Genomic DNA, 23,851 nt, shown 5'->3' with positions numbered 1-23,851 from the left:
AAAAATCTTTCTCTCTCCCTTAACTACCTAAAAGAATTTAGATAGGGGCCAGGCTCAGAGAAAGAACTATGACTACAGATAAATTTTATCTGAATGACCTATTTGTATGGCAGGGCAAACATCAAATTACCAAAGATCTGGTCTTATTATCCTATGGGTTACCCTCCTCTCCTTTGAAGTCCCAAGCCCCTATCCCATCCCTCAGCTCAGGATGGTATATAAGCCTTAACAGCCTGACTCACCTTGAGCACCATATTTTTATGGGTATCCCATAAGTACAAAATTAAATTTGTTTTCTTTCCTTTTAATCTAATTATGTCATTTTAATTAGACCAGCCAAAGAACCTAGAAGAGTAGAAGGAAAATTTTTCCTTCCCAACACTAAAAGAACCCTGAGCTGATTATTTTATCACTCTGTGCTTCAGTTTCATCATCTACAAAGTAGCAGAGTTAAATATCGAGTCAATAGAAATCGTGTTTGGCATGCAATAAGTTCAACAAATGTTAGCTTACTACTACTACTGATCTCCAAAATCTCTACTTTCAAATTTTTACTCCAACACACCTGCAGGGGGAAAAAAAAAAACCTTCTGAATCTAGCTTCATCCACCTAACATTATCTTCTGAACGTGGCGAAGGTATTTTATTAACAAAGCCAGCATTATCCACATCTGCCAATCCTATAACCAAAAAGGAAAGTTTTATACAGAAGCTTAATTGTCAAGCACATCATCAGTACAAGAAAAAAGTAAAGCTCATGTCTGAGAGAGTGAATCTGTAGTATCATTTGAGAATTTGTGATTACCAGAAACACTCACATACAGAAAAATAACACTTTGTAAGAAGGATGATTAGTGAAGGAATAGAGTCATTTTACAAATTACAAAGCTTACTGATTTCTATGTTGAGAAATTTTAAAGATAAAATTTCAAATTCTTTTAATGGACATCTGACATCTAAAATTCCAGTCAGGCACACAAATATCACTGCTATATTTGCTGAACTCCTACTGATACTCTTCTCATAAAATCCATCACACCATAGTGAAGCATCTGCTTCTCTCTCCTGCCATGCCAGCCCCAACCTATTGAACTTTGGCTCTCCAAAACAGAGCATGATGCCTGGCCACAGTGGGCACCCAACATTCAGTGTGCATATCCATTTGTGTGGGTATACAGCTTATGAGTAAGTAAAATAGGCAAAAATTATGATGAACAAGTACCAGAGAGTGAAAGTCTTATTTTTATGCAACTATCTTCAAGAGGGAAAGTAGATGAGGAAAAAATAATGTTCGAAATTACAGTTATTAGCTTTCATTGGCTTAAGATACCCACAAATTCTCCCATTAAAGGAAAAATATCATAAAATAAAAAATATTCCTAGGAATTTATCTGAAAAGAAAATTTTATTTTCCCCTTAAATCTGAATAAACTTTTGTCTAAGAAAGGGTGTTACATTGAAATGTGAAGCTTGTAATCTTCACAAAAAATAAAAGCTCATTCAGTCTCTTTAATCACACACAATATTCCCTCCATCTTTTTCTGATATTAACAACCTGCCTTGGACTTCAAAGAATTTATCAAAGCAGGTGATTAATCTGTGTTGACTTATCTCTAAAATCTAATAAAAGCTGATCCTCCCTTTTTCTCTTCAGACTTGCCTATGTTTTCATCCATAGTTTGCTTGTCCTGAATTACAATTCCTGTTATTCCTAAATAAGCTCATTTTGCTAATAAAATAACTATTTTGTTTTTAAGGTCGACAGAAATATTTCTTAAAGATGGAATTCTGTTCAAAGGGCTGCTAGTGGTCCTAACATATGGCAATCACTAATTCACATCACCTCCCATTCCACCAATAACAACAAAGACAGCGTTGACCAAAAATCCCAAGTATCCCAGGCACTATCCCCAGGCACATATTGGGGGGGGGGGGGGAGTTGCATCATGCATTTAGTCTTTAAGAATCCCTTCACAGGTAAGATCAACTTCATTTTTCTCTAGTGAGGAAGTTGAGGTCAATTTAGATTAAGTTGCCTTTATTTTTTTTTATTTTTTTTATTTATTTTTTCAGCATAACAGTATTCATTGTTTTTGCACCACACCCAGTGCTCCATGCAATACGTGCCCTCCCTATCACCCACCACCTATTTTTTTTTTTTTGCAAATTTCTTTAACTAAAAACTGTTCTGTCTAAAAACACAAAATATTGCTTCCTTTTAATGCAGATTTCAGGCAGGGTTTTTAAATAAGTCATAATCAATAGAGAAACTATCCATATCTCTAATAATCAAGAGGGAGATGGCAAAGAGTTGGCAGGTCCAGAGAAACAGAAGTCAACTAGACTGCACAACTTATTCAACTGGCCCCATTTTTTAAAATGTCCTTTTTCCCCACACAGTCTCCTCTTCAACAGTTATCTATTTGGAGGACACCATGCAATTGCATTAAGTCTTTAATTGTAGAATTGGCCTTTTACAATAAAACTTAAAAGAGTCTAGTAAAAAAAAAAAAAAAAAGCTGACACTCTTGCTGCAGCAATATTTACAAGAGCCGAGATGTGGAGAAGGCCAAGTGCTTATTGATAAATGAATGGATAAAGATGTGGTGTGTGTACACACACACACACACACACACACACACACACACACAGAGTATTACTCAGTCACAAAAAAGGAAAACCTGTCATTTGCAACAACATAGATGAACCTGGAGGGTATTATGCTAAGTGAAATAAGTCAGAGAAAGACTTTCTTTCACTTCTCTATGGAATCTAAAAACAAAACAGAACAAAATAAGTCTCAGATACAGGGAATGAATTGGTGGTTGCCAGAGATGGGGGTTAGGAGACTGGCAAAATAGGTGAAAGGAATCAAGAAGTACAAACTTCCATTTATAAAACAATTAAGTCATGTACATGGGGATGTCATGTACAGTGTGGAGAATATAGACAATAATATTCCATTAATCTATAAGCCCATATAGGTGTTAGGTGTGGGAGAGTTAGCTCAAGAGAAATCTGAGGAAACACTTAACTCACTCTGTGAACGGGAACAGCAAACAGATAGGAGAGGTGAAGCTCTGAGAAGAAAGAAGACGAACACCAGGGATGCTCGTTAACGAAGACCACTAGGGGACTGGAAGAACATGGTGGCACTTATATGCTATACCCATAGGTCTGTGTGTTGGCTAACATTACTGCTAAAAATCATCAGAGTCACCCTTATCACTGCTGGAAGGATTCAGACAGAAGATGTCCAAGAAAATAAATAGGAAGATAAAGTTAACTGTGCTTAAGAACAATTATAAAAATATCAGAAACCTCACATCAATTGAAGCCTTATGTTTTCAGTTTTTAAAACACAGATGAAGGTCCAATGAGTCCTAGAACAACTATTCTAAAAACCAGAAGATACCAAGCCTCCCTGCTTCTTAAAACAAAACAGAAACATATAAAAACAAAACAAAAGAAATAATCAACTATGTTCCCTACATTCTCTCCCTCTTATCATAAATCCTTCCTGCATTTATCTCTGCCAAACAAGCTTTTATATCTTTTGCCCCATGATTTTGCTCCTAGGAAACCTAGTAAAATATTTATAAATGATTCAATATTGGCAGCAAGAATCCTCTGCAATGGCAGAAAGGTCAAAGCTTTCACAGATCCCAATATACACAAAGCCCCCACTTGGAAATTATACCTACAATACACAAAAAAGCAACAGACTCAAACTGATGCCATGTGGTATTTCCCCCAAACAAAAGATTAAAACACTAAAGTATATTATTCAACAAAGCAAAATAAAGTGGGTCCCTTCACATAAAGTAACCTATATGTGTTTTCCAATGTCACCTAAGTTCTCTGTGCCACCGAGACTGGAAGCTCCCTCTCCCAAGCACTACTAGCCGATCCAACAATTCCATCTCCTTAAACTCTCTACCTTACCCCAAACCCTCACTTTAAGGTTGTGTCCCCCCCATGTCTGGGGTACACTGAAGCTGCCAATTGGATTTGATTTACCTTGCTCCCCATAGCACGCAACCTGCCTGCACACACACCCTCAGCGATTTCAATCCTATCTTTGTTTTTTTTTAAAGATTTTCTTTATTTTAGAGAGAGAACACAAGTGGGGAGAGGTGCAGAGGGAAAGAATCTCAAGCTGACTCCATGCCAAGGGCAGAGCTTGACGTGGGGCTTGAATCTCATGACCCATGTGATCATGACGTGAACCGAAACCAGGAGTCAGACACTCAACCAACTAAGCTCCCCAGGAACACCACACACACACCCCCATCCTATCTTTGAAAGGGAACAAGTCCACCTCTGCACCTGAGCTCAGGATCTGATATTGCAGGCCCAACATTCATAGTCTATCCCGCCTCCCCTTTCCATGACTTTCCACAAGACGGTTCTTAAAATTCCTCCCCTTTCCCCCTTCTTTCCACCTTTCCTCATTTCCCTTCACTGCCAACTTCATTCAAGAAGACAATTCTACCCTGCCATCCTCCCCACCTCCCATTTAGCTACCTGGCCTCTGACACTCTCGTTAACAGAAATTTGCTCAATGACTTGTCATAGTGGAGGGATTCTTGTCCAGATCTGACACCATTACTTCCCTCCTTATGGAGCCATCCTGGGCTTCGGCAGCCCTCTTTTCCAGTTACCACCTCCATCCCGGATGGCTCCTTTTCTTTCACTGCTGGATCCTTAAACAGAGATCTTCCCTAAGGTTCTGCCCTTGGCCTTATTCAACATCCAATCTTTTCCACTTCCACAGTTCAAATTACCACCACTGTGCCCGTGGTCACCAAATCCACCTCCAGCCCCAACCTCTACCCCAGCACTCTCTGGACACACCTGCCTGACTATCCTACAGAATCTGCAAGTCAATGTGGCCAAAATGGATGACTCTGCCCCAGATTTTTCCATTTGTTTAGTAATCCCACTATGAATTTCATCAACCAAATCAAGGAAAAGGTAAGCAAACAAAAATAAAATGATCAAGAAGTTCTAAAAATAGGTCAAGTGCCCATACTGAATAGGAAAAAGGATCTCTGAGAGGATTCTGTTATTCACCGCAGAAAAATTTATGAGCAAAACCATACAACACAAACACGAGCAAAAAAGCAAAGGCTATAATATTAACATACAGTCAAGTTTAATACCAAAATAGCAAACAAAGGCCAAAATACTAATTACAGCTATGTTACACCCAGTGGGACAAATCCTATATTTTAAATAATGCAGCTGGAAAAAGACGTAAAACAAAGAAAATTGATCAAAAACTTTGTAACAGGAGACTAATGCTATTACCAGACTAATTGGATAGACTAAGAATATAGACTTGAAAAATGTAATTAAGAAGTCTCAACAAATGAACTTTGGATCCTGTAGAGAATACCTCTTCCTTACAAGTGCACGCGGAAACCTAGAATAATCCCCTCACTCCTAGTCTCAGGGACTAAAGCAGCAGGGAACAAATAACCGCATCCATGGATGAACTTGAACTTTTGCCAACGGGCAAGAGAAAATTGCTCCCACAGCATTGGGCCCTGGAGACCAGAAGAGCCAACAGGTCAACCGAAACACTGCTCTGCCTGTGCCTGGTGCCCAGCTTAGGTTTTCACAACTGGAAGAGACCTTGAAAAGGGCTGGAAGAAACAGGCCTGGAAGATAGGGAGCTACATCTACATACACGGGCACAGGGGCAGGAGGAACTGCAGCTCCATGGTCAGGGACAGAGTCCAGAGCTAGATCAGGGCTGGCTCGCCATGACGCCAGCAGCAGGGGGTGACCCATTTACCCGGTGTGTGTGACACCTAGAGGAGAGTGGTTTGGTGTGGTTTTAAAACAGTCCCCTCCTTAATTTACAAAATTACTTTCAATAACAATCATGAAATAAAAACAAAACTGACCAGAAAAGAAAGACCCAACAACAAACACTGATTTTATTAAATTTTATGTAATCATGTCGATTAATTTTTATTATAATACCAAAAAGCATCACTATTTATTCAAACATTTTTATACCATAACACTTTGAGCCTTAATCCTTTGGTCATAAGCTGCTAAGATATTTATGTCAAGAACTGTCAAGAAACTAGCTAGTGATATTTAACAAAACCAAAATGTCTACAAAAGGTGTAACTTAGACAACTACTAAATAAAACCACTAATGTTACATTTCATTGCCCTCATTGAGTCTTTGATTTTAAAATCATGAAGAGGGGTACCTGGGTGGTTCAATCAGTTAAGCGTCCGACTCTTGATTTCAGCTCAGGTCATGATCCTAGGGTAATAAGACTGAGCCCCACATCAAGGTCCACACTGAGCATGGAGCCTGCTTGAGATTCTCTCTCAAGCAGAGAAAGAACACGAGGAGGTGTGAGTGGCAGAGGGAGAGGGAGAAGCAGGCTCTGCGCTAAGCAGAGAGCCTGATGCAGGACTCGATCCCAGGACTCTGGGGTCACGACCTGGGCCAAAGGCAGATGCCCAACCAAAGGAGCCACCCAGGTCCCCCATAGCTCCCCTTTTAAGAGGCTGAGGACCTGGGCCCAAAAGCAGACAGACTACACCTCTGTTCTCTAAGTCTTTTTTCTCAAACCTACCCAAAAAGCTAAAGAAAACTATGGGGAAAGAAGAAAACAATAGTAACAGAGGAATTAGAATCACAAACGCAGCCGCCTTGCTTTCCCACCACCGCACCCCCAACACCAAGCACAACGACTGGTGTGTACTAGGTACTAAAAATAAATTTTGATGAATGAACAAATTTTAAACTTCAACTGATATAAATGACTAAGGATGCCAACAATCACATTAAGTCCCAAAGGCACCCATATTTGAGGGCAGACATCAGTCTGTTAAATCTAAAGAATTGACATTAAAAGCATTTAACTCAGCAGCCCCTTTGCAAGGGTACTTTGTATATAAAAGCACATCAAAACCACATAATACATCAATTTTTGAGGCTTACGTAACTGCTTTGGGGGTTCTGCTTTGTTCAATAAGCAATTAAGTGTGAAGGCAAATCTTAGAACAACACATTAAGCCAAGTCCTATTTTCTGTGCAATTCTGACCTTCACCTGTAGGGCAAAGTCATTCAGCCAAGATTTTCCATTTCCTATTGGCCAGAACTGTGCTCAGTGCTGGGAGAACACAGCATAAAACAGACAGACTTTGCCATCAAGGATGATACAGCAGAGCTGGAGAGTCAGAGACACAAAAATAGACACGATGCACCATGCTAAGTTCTACAACAGAAGGGTCTGTGCAAAGCTGGGGCACAGGCAGGGGCAGCTCAACTGGTAAAGGGTGGGGATACAGGACAGAGGAGAACAAGCTGAAGAGGTGGGAGACCTGAGCCTTAAGAGACAGAGCTGACTAGGTGGGAAATCTTCTGCAGAAAAAGAGCACTCTAAGGAAAGTACCGAGACTCCAGGCCCGGGAATACTCCCTGCCACCAGAATGCAGGATGAGCAGGGATGAGGGGAGCCGGGACAGTCAACCTGGGACAGAAGGAGAACAGGCTTGTGTGTCTTACCAAAGACAAAACAGAAGTAGCAATGGTCACTGAACAGGGACTAGCATAGCCACTTGACTGTTGGTGGACCCATAACCTCCAACAATCTGGATGGGAGGGAAATGGGTGTGGAGGTCAGCGGTCATGGTAGAAGTGAAGAAGGCACAGCCCAAAGCAGTGTCATAGAAAACATCTACTTGACAAAGCAGATCCGGCTTGAAAACCCCAGGCCAATCCCCCTACATTCCCTCCTCAGCCCTCTGGTTCTCCTGGTCCCAGAATCCCACCTTTCCCAGGATCATCAGAGAAGGAAGGGCATATAAAGTCAACCACACTGCAGAAGTGGGGAAGAAAAAGAATCGTGTGAATTTCCTTCTGAACTTTAGATCTATTTTTTAATGGGGTTCACTGTGATATACTGCAAGCCAGTAGATAAATCGAACAAGAATTAAAGGAAACAATCTGACCACCTGACAGAGAACCAGAACTCCCCAGAGTGGAGGCGAACTGCAATCTCAAGGAGTAATTGGACTATTGCATGAGGTAGGTCATACACAGAGTAACCAGGTTCACAGAGACCAAAAGGAGAATAATAGTCACCATTGGGCCAGGGAAGTAGAGGAATGGGGAGTTGTTTCCTGGACATTAAGTATCACTCTGGAAAGATGAAGAAGGTTCTGGAGATTGGTAACACAACAACATGAATGTATTTAACACTCCTGAGCTCTACACTCAAAAATGGCTAAGATGGTAACTTTTATAAAAGTTATGGGTATTTACCACCATCAAAAAGAGCAATAAGCCTGTCTGACAGGTTATGGAAGATGTTATATACGATATCCATGGTGCATTACATTCTAGACATTTCACATTTACAACCTCATTTAGCTACGTGACAAGCAATCAAGGAAAGTCTGCTTCCCACCCAACAAGTGAGGAAACCCAGGCTCAGAGAAGAAGGTACGGGTGAAAATTTATTCTGCTAGTCACTGGTGGAGCCAAGATTTCTAGGCTAATTTTTCTTAGCCCTTTTACTTGAACTAATTATCTTCCCTCTCTGACAAGTCAAAAAACAAACAAACCAACCAACCCCATAGTTTATACTGCTAGTTTTTCCATTACCATTTTTCTGGTAAATATTTAATAATTTAAAATTACCCACGATAACCTCAGGCAAATACTAAAGTTAATCTTACTCAGGTTGCTGCAAAAAGAGAATGTTTGTTTTTGTTTGTTCCTTAAATACACTCATCCACTCATCCTACTCAATTTGCACATTATTTTTTAATCCCCCTGAATACAATTCAAAACCTGGTTGTTTTTAACTGAAGTGGTATGTAACAAGTTTGGTGGGAGAGTTATTGCCAAACATATAATCTAAAATGCAAATGACAGTAACATCAAAATCCATAAAGCACCCAGTCAGGCACTGTTTAAAGTGCTTTATACATATTAACTCACTGAACTAATGAATCTTCACAATAATTCCTATGATATATGCAGGATATGTAGGATAGGGATGACCATAAATGAGGACCACCTTCCAGAAAATCCTGTCAAGTGTTAGTTTCAAACAGAAATCATCCTTGCCTCAGACCAAATAAACCTAGATTTTTCTTATGTATTGTAATATTTAGAAAAAGTGGGCTATATATGCATTCTCACCAACAAAGTGACCTTTTTTTTGTTTTTAAAGATTTTATTTATCTGTTTGAGATAGAGCAAGAGAGAAAGAGAGAGAGCACAAGCAGAGGGAGCAGAGTCGGCAGAGGGAGAAGCAGGCTCTCCACTGAGCAGGGACCCCGACGTGGGGCTTCATCCGAGGACTCTGGGATGGACCCGGGTGGAAGCCAGACACTTAACTGACTGAGCCACCCAGGCGTCCGTCCCCCAAGTGAGCTTTACACATGCAACAGGAAGGGAGAACCTCAGCACAGCCTGTGGCATGCAAACATGAGAAGAATGATAAACTGAGGGCAAAAGTAAATATCAGCATGGATAGTATTTCGTGCCAATTCCACAAAAAATGCACTGGATAGTTTTTAGGCACATAAACTTTGGCAGAAAGATTTTAAGACAATTCACTTTTTAGTCAGAGACTATCTTTAGTCTCACTGAGCAGAGAAGTTACTACATAGTTACTGCACCCCTGTAAAACTCAACCACAGCTCTCTTCTCTTATAAACATTATTCCGTGGATGTGTGCTGTTTTGGGGTGTTTTTTTTTTTAGATTTTTTTTTTAATTTATTTGGCAGACAGAGATCACAAGTAGGCAGAGAGGCAGGCAGAGAGAGAGGAGGAAGCAGGCTCTCCACGGAGCAGAGAGCCCAATGTGGGGCTCGATCCCAGGACTCTGGGATCATGACCTGAGCCGAAGGCAGAGGCTTTAACCCACTGAGCCACCCAAGCACCCCTGTTTTGTTTTTTTAAATACTGAATTATTTTCAGAAAATAAATAGTGTAAGAGTTTCTTTTAAAGGTTAGATATTATATATTTTTTAAAGATTTTATTTTTATGTAATCTCTACACCCAACATGGGGCTCAAGCTTACAACCCCAAGATCAACAGTCACATGCTGCACTGACTGAGCCAGCCAGGCACCCGAGTTATTATATATTTTCTAATGATAATATCTCAAAATATTAAAATTCATGAGGTCCCTTAGCACGATAGTTCAAAAAACAATTTATCTTCACTGCTATGTGAGAAAAACATCTGACTGTGAAGAATGTTAAATCAACATTTTCCAACTATTTACATAAATATTAGGATTTAAAATCAAAATCTGCTTTCTGATAAAGTAGTCTACTATTCCAAAATCCTTAAATATAATGGATAGATTTCTGTAAGACACTTTACTCTCTAGCAAATGCTCACACTGTATTAAAAACAGCTTGTGTAATTAAGTGTATGACTTATGATAAAGTATTTTTTTCAAAACATGGTGGGGTGCCCATATGCCATCCAAAGAAAATACTAGCAAGTGGACCATGAAACCAGAAATATATGATCCCAAGACATTTGAAGAGAAATGCACAAAAATATTGTTGGTTGCTGACTGACCGCCTCCAGCCATCTCAGTATTTTCTCAAAATTTATATGATACTAAAAACCTTATCTCTACAGATGAGTCTGTGACTATTACAGGAAACATTAAATGCCTGACAGTTCATCAATACTAATTCAAATGTTATATCAGAGTATTTTGTTATAGTGACTAAAACTACTCACAGCTGCCTTAAGGGCCAGTTGCTGCTCTTTCTATGTGGGAATCACAAGAAGCCTCAGTGTAAAAGGAAGAACTTCCCCATCAAGTAAGCATGCCCTAGCCTGGTTTACCATGGGACTTAATGAGTTCCCAACATAGACACATGTTCATGTGTAGGACAAATGAATTATAAGCATTATGTAAGAATTGCAGGGTATGCAATGTGTGAATATATTTACACAAAGTGGTGGAGGAAAACTGGTCAAGGCATCAGTAGGAATCTCCCATTAGGCTATTTTTTGCTTTGGAGCTCCATGACTTTATAATCTCTACCGTGCTTGGCTTACAAATATGGTTAACCCACATCAAGACTTCCACATAAAGAATACCAGTGGTATGGTACACACACACTCACTCTGTCCTGCATTTAAAAGTATTTATCTTGTAATGTCTGAGCTTATGTAGTGAACAAAACTTTATAAAAATACAAGTGACAATGAAAACAATGACTGGCAGCAGGCGAAACAGTAATACTGAAAAAGTGAATGTCTCTGTCTGCCCTTGGCATAGTCATTACATGAAATAATTAAATTCACTGATACATCAACATTAGAATGATTAAGGAACTCTAATTTGTAAAAGTAACATTAAAAATTCATATGAGGCAGTTTTAACAAAGTTGGTGTACTAGGGAAGTAATTACAATACGATTCAGCAAATAACCTTACTATCTCAAAATCAAGAGCTCTATTTTTAAACTGTCAGGGCTTTGTAACACATTCATATACTAGATAGTAATACTCTCAAGACCTCCACCCTTTCCTGGAATACAAACAAAGAAGTAATATTTTTGATTAAGAATACTCCTTTATATGACTGAATCAACAATGAAGCATTCAAATTAAATACTCAGAATCCAAATGGCTGAAAAGCTGACCATCCAGAATAAGGAAGGAAAGAGGGGAGGGAGTGGGGGAAGGGAGAGGGAGGGAGAGAAGATACAGACTCTATATTCACAACTTGGTTAACATTCTAGTTCTCCATTTGGACCAAGGACAAGGTTTTCACCATTCTGTGGTCAAGAGCCCTCACTGATGTTTGGTTGCAGGGGGAGGTCTCAGTGAGTTTGGTGTGAACTTACACTTGACTCTGTTCTCTCCACACAGCCAAAAGCAGCCATCTATTTCTTGATGTAATGATGACACAGACGCACACCCTTGAACACATCTCAGCCCTATCTAATGCTCAGAACAGCGTGCTTGCCTATGCAAGTTGCAGACTAGAAAAAATATACAAAAGCCCCTAACACCTCAAATCTACCTTGTTATTCTTTAACCTGCATGTTCACGCCTCAGTTACTCTCCGTTCCTTGCACCGAGTAGTACTCAAGTACACTTTCCTTACCCACCTCCCTGCCCACCCTGCTCCCATTATAGCTTCTGAATGTTGTAGCTCCCGAATAATTGGACAGTGAGCAACAGGAGTTGCATTAAAGAACATTAGTGATAACTGGGGCAGATTTTCAGCTGCATTATATATAATACCACACCTTGGGTTATATACATGTCCTCACCAAATTCCTACCAGTCTATGAGGTACAGTACTATAGTTTCTGCTTACTGAGTCAAATATCCTGGAATCAAACATTATCTCAAGGTAGAGAAAGATCTGTTAGAAGCTGGGGTGACTCTCTGGCAGAGCCCATGCTGCTCCCACCTTGCTGGAAGAGGGAGACAAAAAGCTCCACACCTTCACTACTCAGCCAACAGAAGGCACTTCGTATACTTCCGATCCCCTGGGGAAGGGCAGTCCTGATGTAGGGGGAAATGCTTGGTATTTTGAGGTCAGTGACCTTGCCCTAACTCACTGCTGAGTAGAATTTAAAAAAAAAATCCTCAGGAATAATAGAGTGTCCCCCCACCTGTCTGCCCCCAAAACTGGCCCCTAAGGACCAGGCTTTTCTACTCTTCCACCCACCCACCACTTCCCACCTAACCACACCTGGTGACTCGTGCTTCTATAGCGCAACAACAACTAAACTGCACAGGGTGCTGGAAGGTTCTCAGACACAAATACGATACTGTTACTTGTGCTTTACAAAGCTTCTCCTGGCTACACCTAACCCTCTCTAGTCACCTGACTTCTCACAGCATACCATCCATCACCCCTGCTTCCTTCCACATCTTTCTAGGAAAGATACACACCAAGCTTTTCTACTCCTCTGCACCTCCCCACGTGCCTTTCCCCATGCCAACGATACCCTCCCCACATGAACCACATGAAGCACACCTTGTCGGTCAGGCTGACCTCTACCTCCTCTGCCAACCCAGCTCACTGATCACTCACTTGCAAGCTTCCCCCCTACCCCTTCTGGCTGCCTCACCCCGCAGCAGAGCCAAGCATCCAGCCCCAATTCAGCAGGCTTGATAAAAGGGGACAGAAGAGCAGTTCTAGTCTGTATCAAACACAGGGTTAGAGGTGGTGCCAAGTCCCATTGCTGTGATCAGTCTCAGTGCTGCTGAGGTCTGAAGTCAAAACCGGAATGGGTCAAAGCAGATAGACTCTCTTTTCTGGAGAAAACCTAAAGCTTGTGCCTCCAAAGTAGAAGGCAGGAAGAGGTCATCCGCTTCTATGCACATGCACCTCCGAGCAAGTAAGAAGATTTAATAACCTTTACTGAATGGATTGGCCCTGGTACTCCCACGTGGTCCTAAGTAATATGGCTTGAAGAAAAGCTTCCTAAGGAGGAGAGAGGGAGTGGGGGGTACAATGAACTAAATGGTATCCCCTGAAAATGGATATGTGGAAGCTCTACTCTGCAGTGTGATGGTGCTTGGAGACGGGGTCTCTGTGAGGTGATAAAGTGCAGATGAGGTCATGAGCATGGGGCCCCACGATGGGCTTTGTGTCCTTATCAGGAGGGACACCAGAGAGCTAGGTCTTTCACTTCTCCGTGAGCACAGAGCAAGGCAGAGGCTGTTGCAAGCCAGAGAGAGAACACACAGCAGAACTGACCATGCTGCTGCTAATGGTCTTGAACTTCCAACGACTAGAACTACAGGAAACACTGTGTTTGTTATAGTGACAGAATGTTGTTTAAGCCCCCTGTGCTATTTATATTCCTGGTGGCCTGCGAGGACAAATGAGGGAGTAACAGCAGTCCCCTCTCCTGCCTGTTCGCTCTGCTTGTTACCACATATCTCCATTTCTGAGTCCGGTTAGGTGCGTTGATGGAGGAACTTAGCTAATTTCAGCGCAACTGACCCTCCCAAGAACAAGTGGCTTGAGAATCATGCAATGAAGCCAACCACAGATTTAAAATAAGCAAATGAAAATAAATAAATAAAAAGGAAATAAAATAAGCAAATGACAAAGCAAAAAAGCTGAACTGATTCTTCTCTTCTTAATAAAAGCTCTTCGAATCCACTCTACTAGGTTAAACATTAGGGTAATTAAATCAGATTAAGTCACCCAAAAGTAGTCAAGACAATCAAAAATTAACATGAGTTGACATCCAATTGTTAACTGAGAACCTTAGTTAAATACATGTTGAGTGTCGACATAATAACTAATGACAGTAATATATATACAGATACTTAATATACATATTAAAGTTTCATGGTAAAGTGTTTTACTAATGGGACATGCAATCATGTCTGGAGATATAAATGGACATAAATCTAGAACTTCTGTGAGAGCACTAAACCCACTCTCAAGTGCATGTCTTCTCTCAGGCAGTCCTGAAACTGAAACCAGCCAGTGTTCCTTTGGAGCGACAGTTATGTGTCAAATACCAAAGATATATAGAATAATTCTCAGAATGACCAACAATGTCCCAAATTCAACTCCAAATCCTTTTTTAACTGTATCTAATATAAAAAATAAGGGCACCTCGAAACCTGCAATTCAAGTTTTGAAGAGCTGGCTTTAAGGGAAAAGGGTAGATCAGCATTTAAATGATCAAACTCAACCTCATGGATTTCAGGAAATTTCTTTGTAAAACATCCCTGCGTGTCTGACACCAACAACCAGTCAGACCTTTCCTTTTGTTCTCTGTAAGCATTGTCTCTCTTGAAAGGGATGCTGAGTAGCATTTCTGAGTAAGCTCTTGCTGTCTGCTGAGTGATTGGACCGTGAGTGGACTAAACACTTAGATGCTACTTTCTAGAGAAATACACAAAAGCTCACATGACTAAACTCTGACCACAGAATTTTCTGCATTCTCTTTGCTACCTACTTTTCAACTTCTGTACAAGTAGGTCAGGTGCTATGCAAAACAGACTCTCAGTGTAGCCATCTAAGGGAATGTTGTCTGACACCCAAGGAGTAAGCATTCTCCCATCTAATTAGCACCACAAACATGTCAAGAGATGGGCCCAGTCTCCTCCCACCATTATCCCTTCCCTGTCTGTCTCCAATAAAGGACCCGAACATTTCCCAAAGCACCAACACAAAAACGGGAGTGTAGTATTCGGTTCTTCAGGTAAGTTTGTCCTTACAGAAGAGTCGCAAAAAATAGTACAAAGAGTCACCATACGCCCTTCACCCAGTTTTCCCACAATGTTAATATGACCATAGCATAAGGATCAAAACCAAAAACAATGGATGTTACTTACCTCAAAAAAATCACTAAGGCAAATACGAAAATAACACTGACACAATACTAATCTAGCTACATCATTTATTCAAAGTTCAGTCTTTCCACTTTGTACTTTTTCTGTTCCAAGATCTGATTCAGAACTCACTACATTTAGTGGTCCTAGGTCCTTAGCCTTCTCTAATTCTCATTCAGTTTTGTTCTTCACAAATCCTCATACTCAATTCTTTTTATTCAGTAAGAATCAGAAATGCTCACAAGTTCACAGAAGACAGTAAGACTTAATAAAATTTGGGAGTAGGGGACAAGGGAAATAAGTTACTAACTAAAACTCTCAAGCCAAATACCTTTGCCTATTTTCAACAATGAGAAGGGCACAGACGTGTCTTTGATCCAGTACAAGGTACGTTCCATATGCACCTGTATAAGGGTCAATTTGTTAAAGAAATGACCATGTGAATCTGTTCTCCTAGATATTTGCTGTTTCCGTAGAAACATCGAATACAAAACTGGCCCAAGGCTGACACGCTTTTCTGTCTCTAAAAATACACTTCAGGAAAGGGCCTGCTTTCAATGGTTACCAGAAATATAGTGCTAAAGGTCCCCCAGTTTGAGTATTTTTATCTGTACCATGCCTCAAAAGCCTCATCCAAGAGTGTAAACCTGACAGTGTTCTAATTACAAGAGTCTTCTACGGCATTAGTTGCTGCTGGTAGGTACCAGTTAAGAACTCCCAACATGCAGTGTCATTCATGTGCAGAAAATACAGAGCCTGGTTTGGAGATTAACCTAGTGTATCTACCTCTAAACTAAAACATGAAGAAATGGATGAGGGAATGGTCACTAAGTGAGGAGAGGAGATTAGCTTAACTAATCATTTCACTATGTATACACACATCAAATCAAGTTATACATCTTCAATATACACAAATTAAAATATATAAATAGATCAATAAAAGCAGCATAAATAAAACATCCTGAAGCAGTTTTGAGGTAGGTAACAGGAATGCGTTCAACAGAAATTACTCTTTTTTAAATGATTTTATTTATTTGAGAGCGGTAGTAAAAGAGAATACAAGAGCATAAGTGGGGGGCAAGGGGGGAGAGGAAGAGGGAGAAGCAGACTAACCGCCAAGCAGAGAGCCCAATGCGGGGCTCAATCCCAGGACCCTGAGATCATGACCTGAGCCAAAGGCAGATGCTTAACTAACTGAGCCACCCAGGTGCCCAGAAATTACTCTTGATGAGGATTTTTATGTATTTTACCTTTGCCAACCTTGACAGAAATAGCTGTCTCAGATATGTAAACTTTGGTTTTTTCAAACAATCATCTTTACAGGAATCAAAGGGAAGTTGTGATTCTTACCAGGACTTTGGTATTGTTTATTAAGTTTTAAGCAGCCTATGTACTACAACCAGTCGCTACCTAAATTCCTCAGACTTTGGAAGAGAATCATGCATCCTCTCAGCACCCAGTAATATTAGGCCTAGAACAATGTGTCATCTACCGTCACTATTCACGCACAAGCTGGCATCTGAAGGTTTTGTGCCCTTCATTCCTTAAGACAAACGTGCCCCCTCAGGCATTAGGATCCCAGCACAATACTGCAAAACTTCGATACTGTAAAACCTACCAGACAGTGCTCAATTTCTTTTTCTAGAAAGGCAAATATTCTATTTAAAACTTATCTTAGCAAAAACAATATTAAACAATTTTCCTTTAAAACAAGCCCAGAAGAAATGCAATAGCTTGACAAAGCCCAAGTTATTGGTTTAATGAAGATTTTTGTTAGCTAGAACTCCCACCTGAAATGACTCATTCAAAACAGTATCTGTAAACATTCCCAACCTGCTTTGAAGACCTCATTTCAAACTGCCTCATAGATTTGAAACTCACTATTCCAAATGGCATGCTGATAATCACATAAAAAGATTGCATACACTTGATCTTGATTGAATCCATTTGCTTATGCTTTGATCAGTAAATTTCAAGATATTTTCTGGAAAAAAAATTTTTGACTTTAAACATTTTTTTAAATTTAGATGTAAAAATTAAAGATTCACCACCAAGTTGCTCTAAATAGCAAACTTTCCATGAGCATTTAATATTTAAGTTAAAACACTAAAGAGGAAATGATACCATTCATATGAGATGTCCGGAACAGGGAAATCTACAGAGATAGAAAGGAAATGAGTGGTTGCTCAGGGCTGGAGGACGAGAAGGTAGGAAGAGGGCAGCTAAAGGGTATGAGATTTCATCTGGAAGTGCTTAGAATGTTCTAAAATTGACTGTGGTGATGGTTGTACAACTCTGAGTATTCAAAAACGTTAAATTGTATACTTTAGGTAGATGGATTATCCAGTATATAAAGTATATCTCAATAAAGTTATTAAAAATATTTAAGAGGAGATTGTACACCACAAAAAAGATCCCCACCGGTTAGGTGGACATATGCACGATACTACATATGTATATATGTACATTATAATATTCCTTTAATTACTTCTCATTTCTAGAGGATGAAGAAGGGGGTGATTGTCTTCATAATAAAGGCCCTAGAAAAACCAGTGCTTAAGAGAAAAAGACCATGTCTATTTCTTCATGATTACAATCATCCAAATTCACTGGCTTCAATAATGTTCTAAAATTGACTTACACCTACCACAGCTTCAAATCAATCACTGCTGTTATTTTCAGTGTCAAGAACAAGAGCAAGGTTTAGAGAGACAGCTACTGACATGGGGCAGACCCTCCTAGAATTTCAAGGAATTGCTTGAGATTTGGAATCACGAAGGCTGGCGTCCCCCAAGGGTGCCAAGGCCACAGTCAACTCCAGCAGCGACTTACTCCTACCCACCAGGCCAAGCCTCTTTACTGGATACATTAGTTGAAACATTAACCCTAGCCTTTCGATGCCTGTCTTGATTTGTACCATTCAACCCCTCACCAAGATTCCGCAGTACCGGACAACCACGTCCCTCCTCAGCAAACTCTGATCCCTTTTCTGAAGTCAAAATGCCAGGTACCCATAAAGGTAGTCACAGTGCAACGACCATGATCCAAGGCTCCGAGCCAGAGAGGGCCTAGGTTGGGGAAGGCAGTAAGAACATCAGCTTCCTGAGGTGTACAACAGCAACAAAATCAGTACGCTTGACCCCTGGATCTGTCCCAGTTAGTCTCTCCTTTTCAAAAATTGATTTAGAAGCAAACAATCTGGGATAAATACTCCATACCTCTGCTTCAAAAAACAAAAACAAAAACTAACTAACTAACCCTTTTTCAAGAAAAATTAAGAAAAAAATTTTATCAAGTCCTTTTTAGGAAAATATTCCCTAGAATAGTTTTATCAACTTTTAGCAAATTTTCGTGGCCAAGGAGAAAAAGTGTTATTAAAAGAATGAATATTGGGGCACCTGGGTGGCTCAGCGGGTTAAGCCTCTGCCTTCAGCTCGGGTCGTGATCCCAGGGTCCTGGGATCGAGCCCCACATCGGGCTCTCTGCTCAGCGGAGAGCCTGCTTCCCCCTCTCTCTCTGCCTGCCTCTCTGTCTACTTGTGATCTCTCTGTCAAATTAAAAAAGAAAAAAAAAATGAAATCTTTAAAAAAAAAAAAGAATGAATATTTTTATAAGACTTGACTTCAGCAATATTAAAGTACAAAAATAATGTGGCTCAACATTTTGTAAAATGTAAAAAAGCTTTAATACCAAGAAGTGTTATAATCAGTTTCTTAATGAACTAGAAGTCACATTACCACTAGTAATACTCCCAAATATAGAATGGAGATGAAACAAATACTCAGAAGTCATTTTATAAAATAGCAAGGGTCACATTTTAATTTCTTAGACCCTATTCAGTGTATTCTGAAACTCGTGTTCATAGTATATGCCACGAGCTCAGAAACTATATGAATATTTAATATGATATATTTCAACTAATGCAATTATATTCTTATACAAGACCTTAAATACAATAGTTGGTAGCCACCTACTCTATTCCTAGCCAATCCCACTCTATATTCCCATACTTATTCCTCCTCCCACTCCAAAAACGTACAAATGGAAATATACAACAGGTAGCCACTTGAAAAATCAGGTAATAAAATCAGCCTCAAAAGTCAGCTTTGCACCTGGATTGCAGAACAAGTAGTGAAGCCACATTATCAAGGCTCTTAAAAATCTTCACCTTCTGGGGCACCTGGGTGGCTCAATGGGTTAAAGCCTCTGCCTTTGGCTGATCCCTGCATCGGGCTCTCTGCTCAGCAGGGAGCCTGCTTCCTCCTCTCTCTCTCTCTTTGCCTGCCTCGCTGCCTATGTGTAATCTCTGTCTGTCAAATAAATAAAAAATCTTAAAAATTTTTTTTAAATCTTCACCTTCCATATAATAGAAAATGTAAACAAAACAAAGACCCTTTCTTTGTTTCCCAACTTTAAGCATGCTTAAATGGATACTAAAGTCAAAGAAATTAAGAGGAATTAAGTAAAAATACTACTTGAAAACACCTTAAAATTTAAAAAGAAAATTCTTCAAAAGAAAAAAAAATTCAATTCTACACCCTTATATTGTGTGTGTATTAGCCTAACACATTTACTATTCAAAGACCATCATATAGTGAAATATATAGCATAGTACTGTATTTGTAAATTTCCTGAACCCCAAAATCTAGTACAGAAAAAAGAGACAGGATATAATCTTTTATAAAGTAACCTTTCCATGTTTTTAAAAGCAATTGAGTAGAAATAGATATAACGAATGAAGAAATGAAACTATCGGCAATAAAGGATTCCAGATGGTTTTAAGTATGTTCACAGAGTTGAGCAATCACCACCTCAGAATTAAACCCACGTACATTAGCCGTCACTCCCATTTCTCAACCTCTTCCCGCTTCCCTAGCCCTAACAGTCACTCATCTAGGTCTCAATGGATTTGCCTCTTGTAGACATTTCCTGTAAGCAGGAGGCCTTCTGTGCCTGGCTTCTTTCATTTAGCAGTGTTCAGGTCTCACCCCTATTGTAGCATGTATCTCTATTCTGACCCTTGTTACGGCCATCGTATGGATAGACCACATGGTATTATTCATTCACCAGCTGACATTTAGGTTGTCCCACTTCGGGGCTATCTTGAATAATGCTGCTCCGATCATTTGTGTAACTGTGTTTGTGTGCACACAGGTTTTCTTTGATCTTGGGTAGACATAGCTAGGAGGATTGGTGGGTCTTATGTAATTACATATTTACCCTTTGGGGAACTGCCAAACTGTGTTCCAAAGCAGCTGCACCGTTATTCGTTCCCATCATCAACGTATACGGAGGGCTTCCGTTTCTCCACATGCTTGCCAACACCTAATGCCTGTTATCTATTTGATTAGAGCCATGTAAGTGTGTGAAGTAATAATTCATTGTGGCACATGCTCCATATTTTAAACCAAGCCCACTCATTCTTGAATGGGCCCTCAGCTACTCTTGTAGGCTACACTTAGAGGTGAAGAACATGTCCCAACAGTCATTTTTAAAACCGAAAATAAAGCCAGGATAATCTAACACTCCCTTAAGAAGGGAAGGTATCATCTCCATTTAAATGCACCACGCTTCTACCACAAACTCTATCAAGCTATAGTCATGCCCAACAGCCAAACCTTTTTCAATACAGATGTCGGGCTAAGCATCCCATGTAAGCGCCAATGCTGTAATGGAATACTTAAACATGCAGCGAAGATTTAACCAGAGCTTTCCAGAAAAACTGGATTGAATTCAAGCTCATCAATAATCTATGTGTAACCAGATCATTTAACTTGTCTACACCTGAGCATGGAGTTCTGAGCCATTCACAGAACTACATCCTCTGAAGTCACTCATGTAACTTGTCTACACCTGAGCATGGAGTTCTGAGCCATTCACAGAACTACATCCTCTGAAGTCACTCATGTAACTTGTCTACACCTGAGCATGGAGTTCTGAGCCATTCACAGAACTACATCCTCTGAAGTCACTCATGTCTAAGTCTGAAAGTTTAACGAAATTTGAAAAAGTACCAACACCCATGCATAAAGATCTAGCCTCGAGCAGCAGAAAGAATCTGAGCTATAGCAGTCAGAGAAGGTGGGTGCTCCTTGCAGCTCTGTTATATCACCACACGCACATTATTTAGTATCTTTCTACCTCCGTTTCCTGATGTGAAGGTAATGCTTTCAAGAGGTTACGAAGATTCCCTGATCTAGTACAACTGAAGCATCTAACACAGTAGCCAGCCAAAAAGTAGACACTTAAATATTAGCGGAGAGATGGATGAAAGCTAACTCTAGGCAAAGTTTCCCAGCAAATAAAGACCTCACAACCAATATTGGGGACCAGGTAGGGCTGAATGCGAGTCCTTGTGACCTGTGGGGTTCCTTTATAAAGCACTTCCCCACATTATGGTCTGCAAATTGATAAGGTGAGCTGTCATTTGGCTTAGAACAGGACTAGGAGGAATTCTTGGAAGGGAGCCCAGGGATGAAAAGATAAGAGACCTCATTTTTGTCAGGGACACAAGAATAAAAACTTCCTCAGGTCTCACGGAGAGCCTGTGCCCAGAAGAGATCCCACGGAGAGAAAGATAAAGGCTCTATTCACATGGCCCCATTGGAAGCACAGGTAGAGACCGCCAGGCTCTAAGGGGACGGGGCGGGGGAGGGGAGAGGAAGGGGCTGGCGGAAGAGAGAGGGGTGGGGGCTGACTAGGTGTGTGGAAAAGCTGCCGAGAGGAAGACGAACCCCATCCCAGCTGTGAATTAAATGTCCTTGCGTCTCTCCGCCGCCTTCCCCTACCTGATCTGGTTGTCACGGAATTTGTTGAGATGCGGTTGGTTGAGGTAAATGGTGCGGGCTGGTGCCTCCAGCTGGTCTCCAACAGACGTGGCCCGGGACATCTCATCCTCTGCCTTCTTGTAGCCCGAAGAAGGACGAACAGGTCCTGCAGAGACGGGGCGCGGGCAGAAAACAAAACACAAAGAAGTCACGCCAGGCGAGAGGCAGCGAACACGGGCTGCAGGCTGGCGGGCGGGGACCAGCTGGGAAGGATGCTCTGGGCGCTGCTGGGCCCGCCTATGTACCTTGGCTCCCCCTGGAGACCTGCCGCCGCGGCTGCTCCCGGCTCCGCCCCGCCCCCTCCCGCGCCCCACCCCCGCCCTGGTCCCCCGGGCGCCGAGAAGGGAGCCTCTGCCGCCGCCAACTCCGCCCCGCCCCCTCCCGCGCGGCTGCAGCGTGAGGCCCGGCTGGCAGGGGCACCGCGGCGGGCTGCAGGGGCGGGGAGGGGCCGCGGGGACCTCGGGGCTGGGGCCTCCCGCCTCGTCCCCCGGTGAACCCCCCTGCGGGCCCAGGGACTGCGCTCCGGAACTCCGTTTCCTGGGCTGCTTTGATTGTGCTTGGGACAAAGACACTGGCAAAGAGGATGCTCCCTGCATTCAGTCACCGCATAAAAGGATGGTGAAAGCACATCTCCATGCCCTACAAACGATATTCCCAACCCTCCGGGTGATGGGCTTGGCTCCACCGAGATCCTGAATGCACCAGCTGCTTTTGTCCCCAGAAACGCCTGGCAACCTGAGGGATGCACCATCTTTCATTTCATTGCTTGGGTTAGGTGTCTGTGGTTAAGACACAAGCGGGTCTGTCTCCTTAAGAGTTGATTTCGGTCCTACAGTCAAGCTTCTCTGCGAGCTCAACCTCCCCATAACCTTTCGGCAGGGAGGTGTTGGCTTGGAAAATAATGATGTGCCCATTACTCACATGGCTACACCTGAGCGCACACACAGCTGATCAACCCCATCTCCAACAAGGGGTATTCGTCATCACAAGGGGCAACGTGCCTGAAGAAGAGACCTTCAGGGAGGGGTGCCTGAAGCAAAGGATCACAGAGAAAGAAATGCCTATACAGCCTCCTCTCCTTTTCCTTACATTGTTTCCACTCTAGTATCTGCCACGCTTCCCACCTATCAAAGAGATGAATGATGTCTCCTGTTTGGGAAACGGACATCTCATTTCAGTCAACGTCTACTTCACGACTACAACAAATATTCACTGACAGAGAAAAATCTTGAAATAGAAAATTTTGGCTATTGAAGTATGTCATCTTTTTTCAGTGATTATAATCCTATTGTAATTTTTATCACAAGAGGGGGACAACCAAAACGTGTAATTGGTTGAGAGCTGACATACTATCCCGGAGACTATTCGTAGCTCGGTCCCTGGTCACAGCAACCTGGCTATTCCCCATTAAGGGACTACATCCTCAGATCCTCACCTTCCTCCAGCCTCCAACCTCCCGGGGTCCTCTGGCTTCTGGGGTTGGGGAGTGAGGAGAACTACTCTATCCTCAACTTACGGACAAGGGGCAGCAGAGAGCAAAAGTCCCTACTTCAAGCCTATCTGGCCTGAGAGCTCAGGCGCTCACACCTCGATCAGAGAAGGCTGGGTTTTTGTTTTTGTTTTTTTAATTTTTATTGTGTTATGTTAGTCACCATAAAATACATCATTAGTTTTTGAT

At 41.4% G+C, this 23,851-nt stretch overlaps 1 protein-coding gene across 1 annotated transcript in view; it reads right to left on the bottom strand.

Annotated features, from left to right (window-relative positions):
- LOC123925147 (phospholipid-transporting ATPase IB-like) overlaps nt 1-23,851 on the bottom strand; it is a 596,799-nt gene that overhangs the window by 471,665 nt on the left and 101,283 nt on the right. Inside the window, exon 2 of the mRNA XM_045978322.1 lies at nt 22,135-22,279. Coding sequence (XP_045834278.1) covers nt 22,135-22,279 — 145 coding nt within the window. The remainder of the gene's footprint in view (nt 1-22,134; nt 22,280-23,851) is intronic.

This window comes from Meles meles, chromosome 14, assembly GCF_922984935.1.
Source record: "Meles meles chromosome 14, mMelMel3.1 paternal haplotype, whole genome shotgun sequence".
NCBI lineage: Eukaryota > Metazoa > Chordata > Mammalia > Carnivora > Mustelidae > Meles > Meles meles.
The sequence above is the reverse complement of the archived record's forward strand: the minus strand, read 5'-3'. Positions and strand labels throughout refer to the sequence as shown.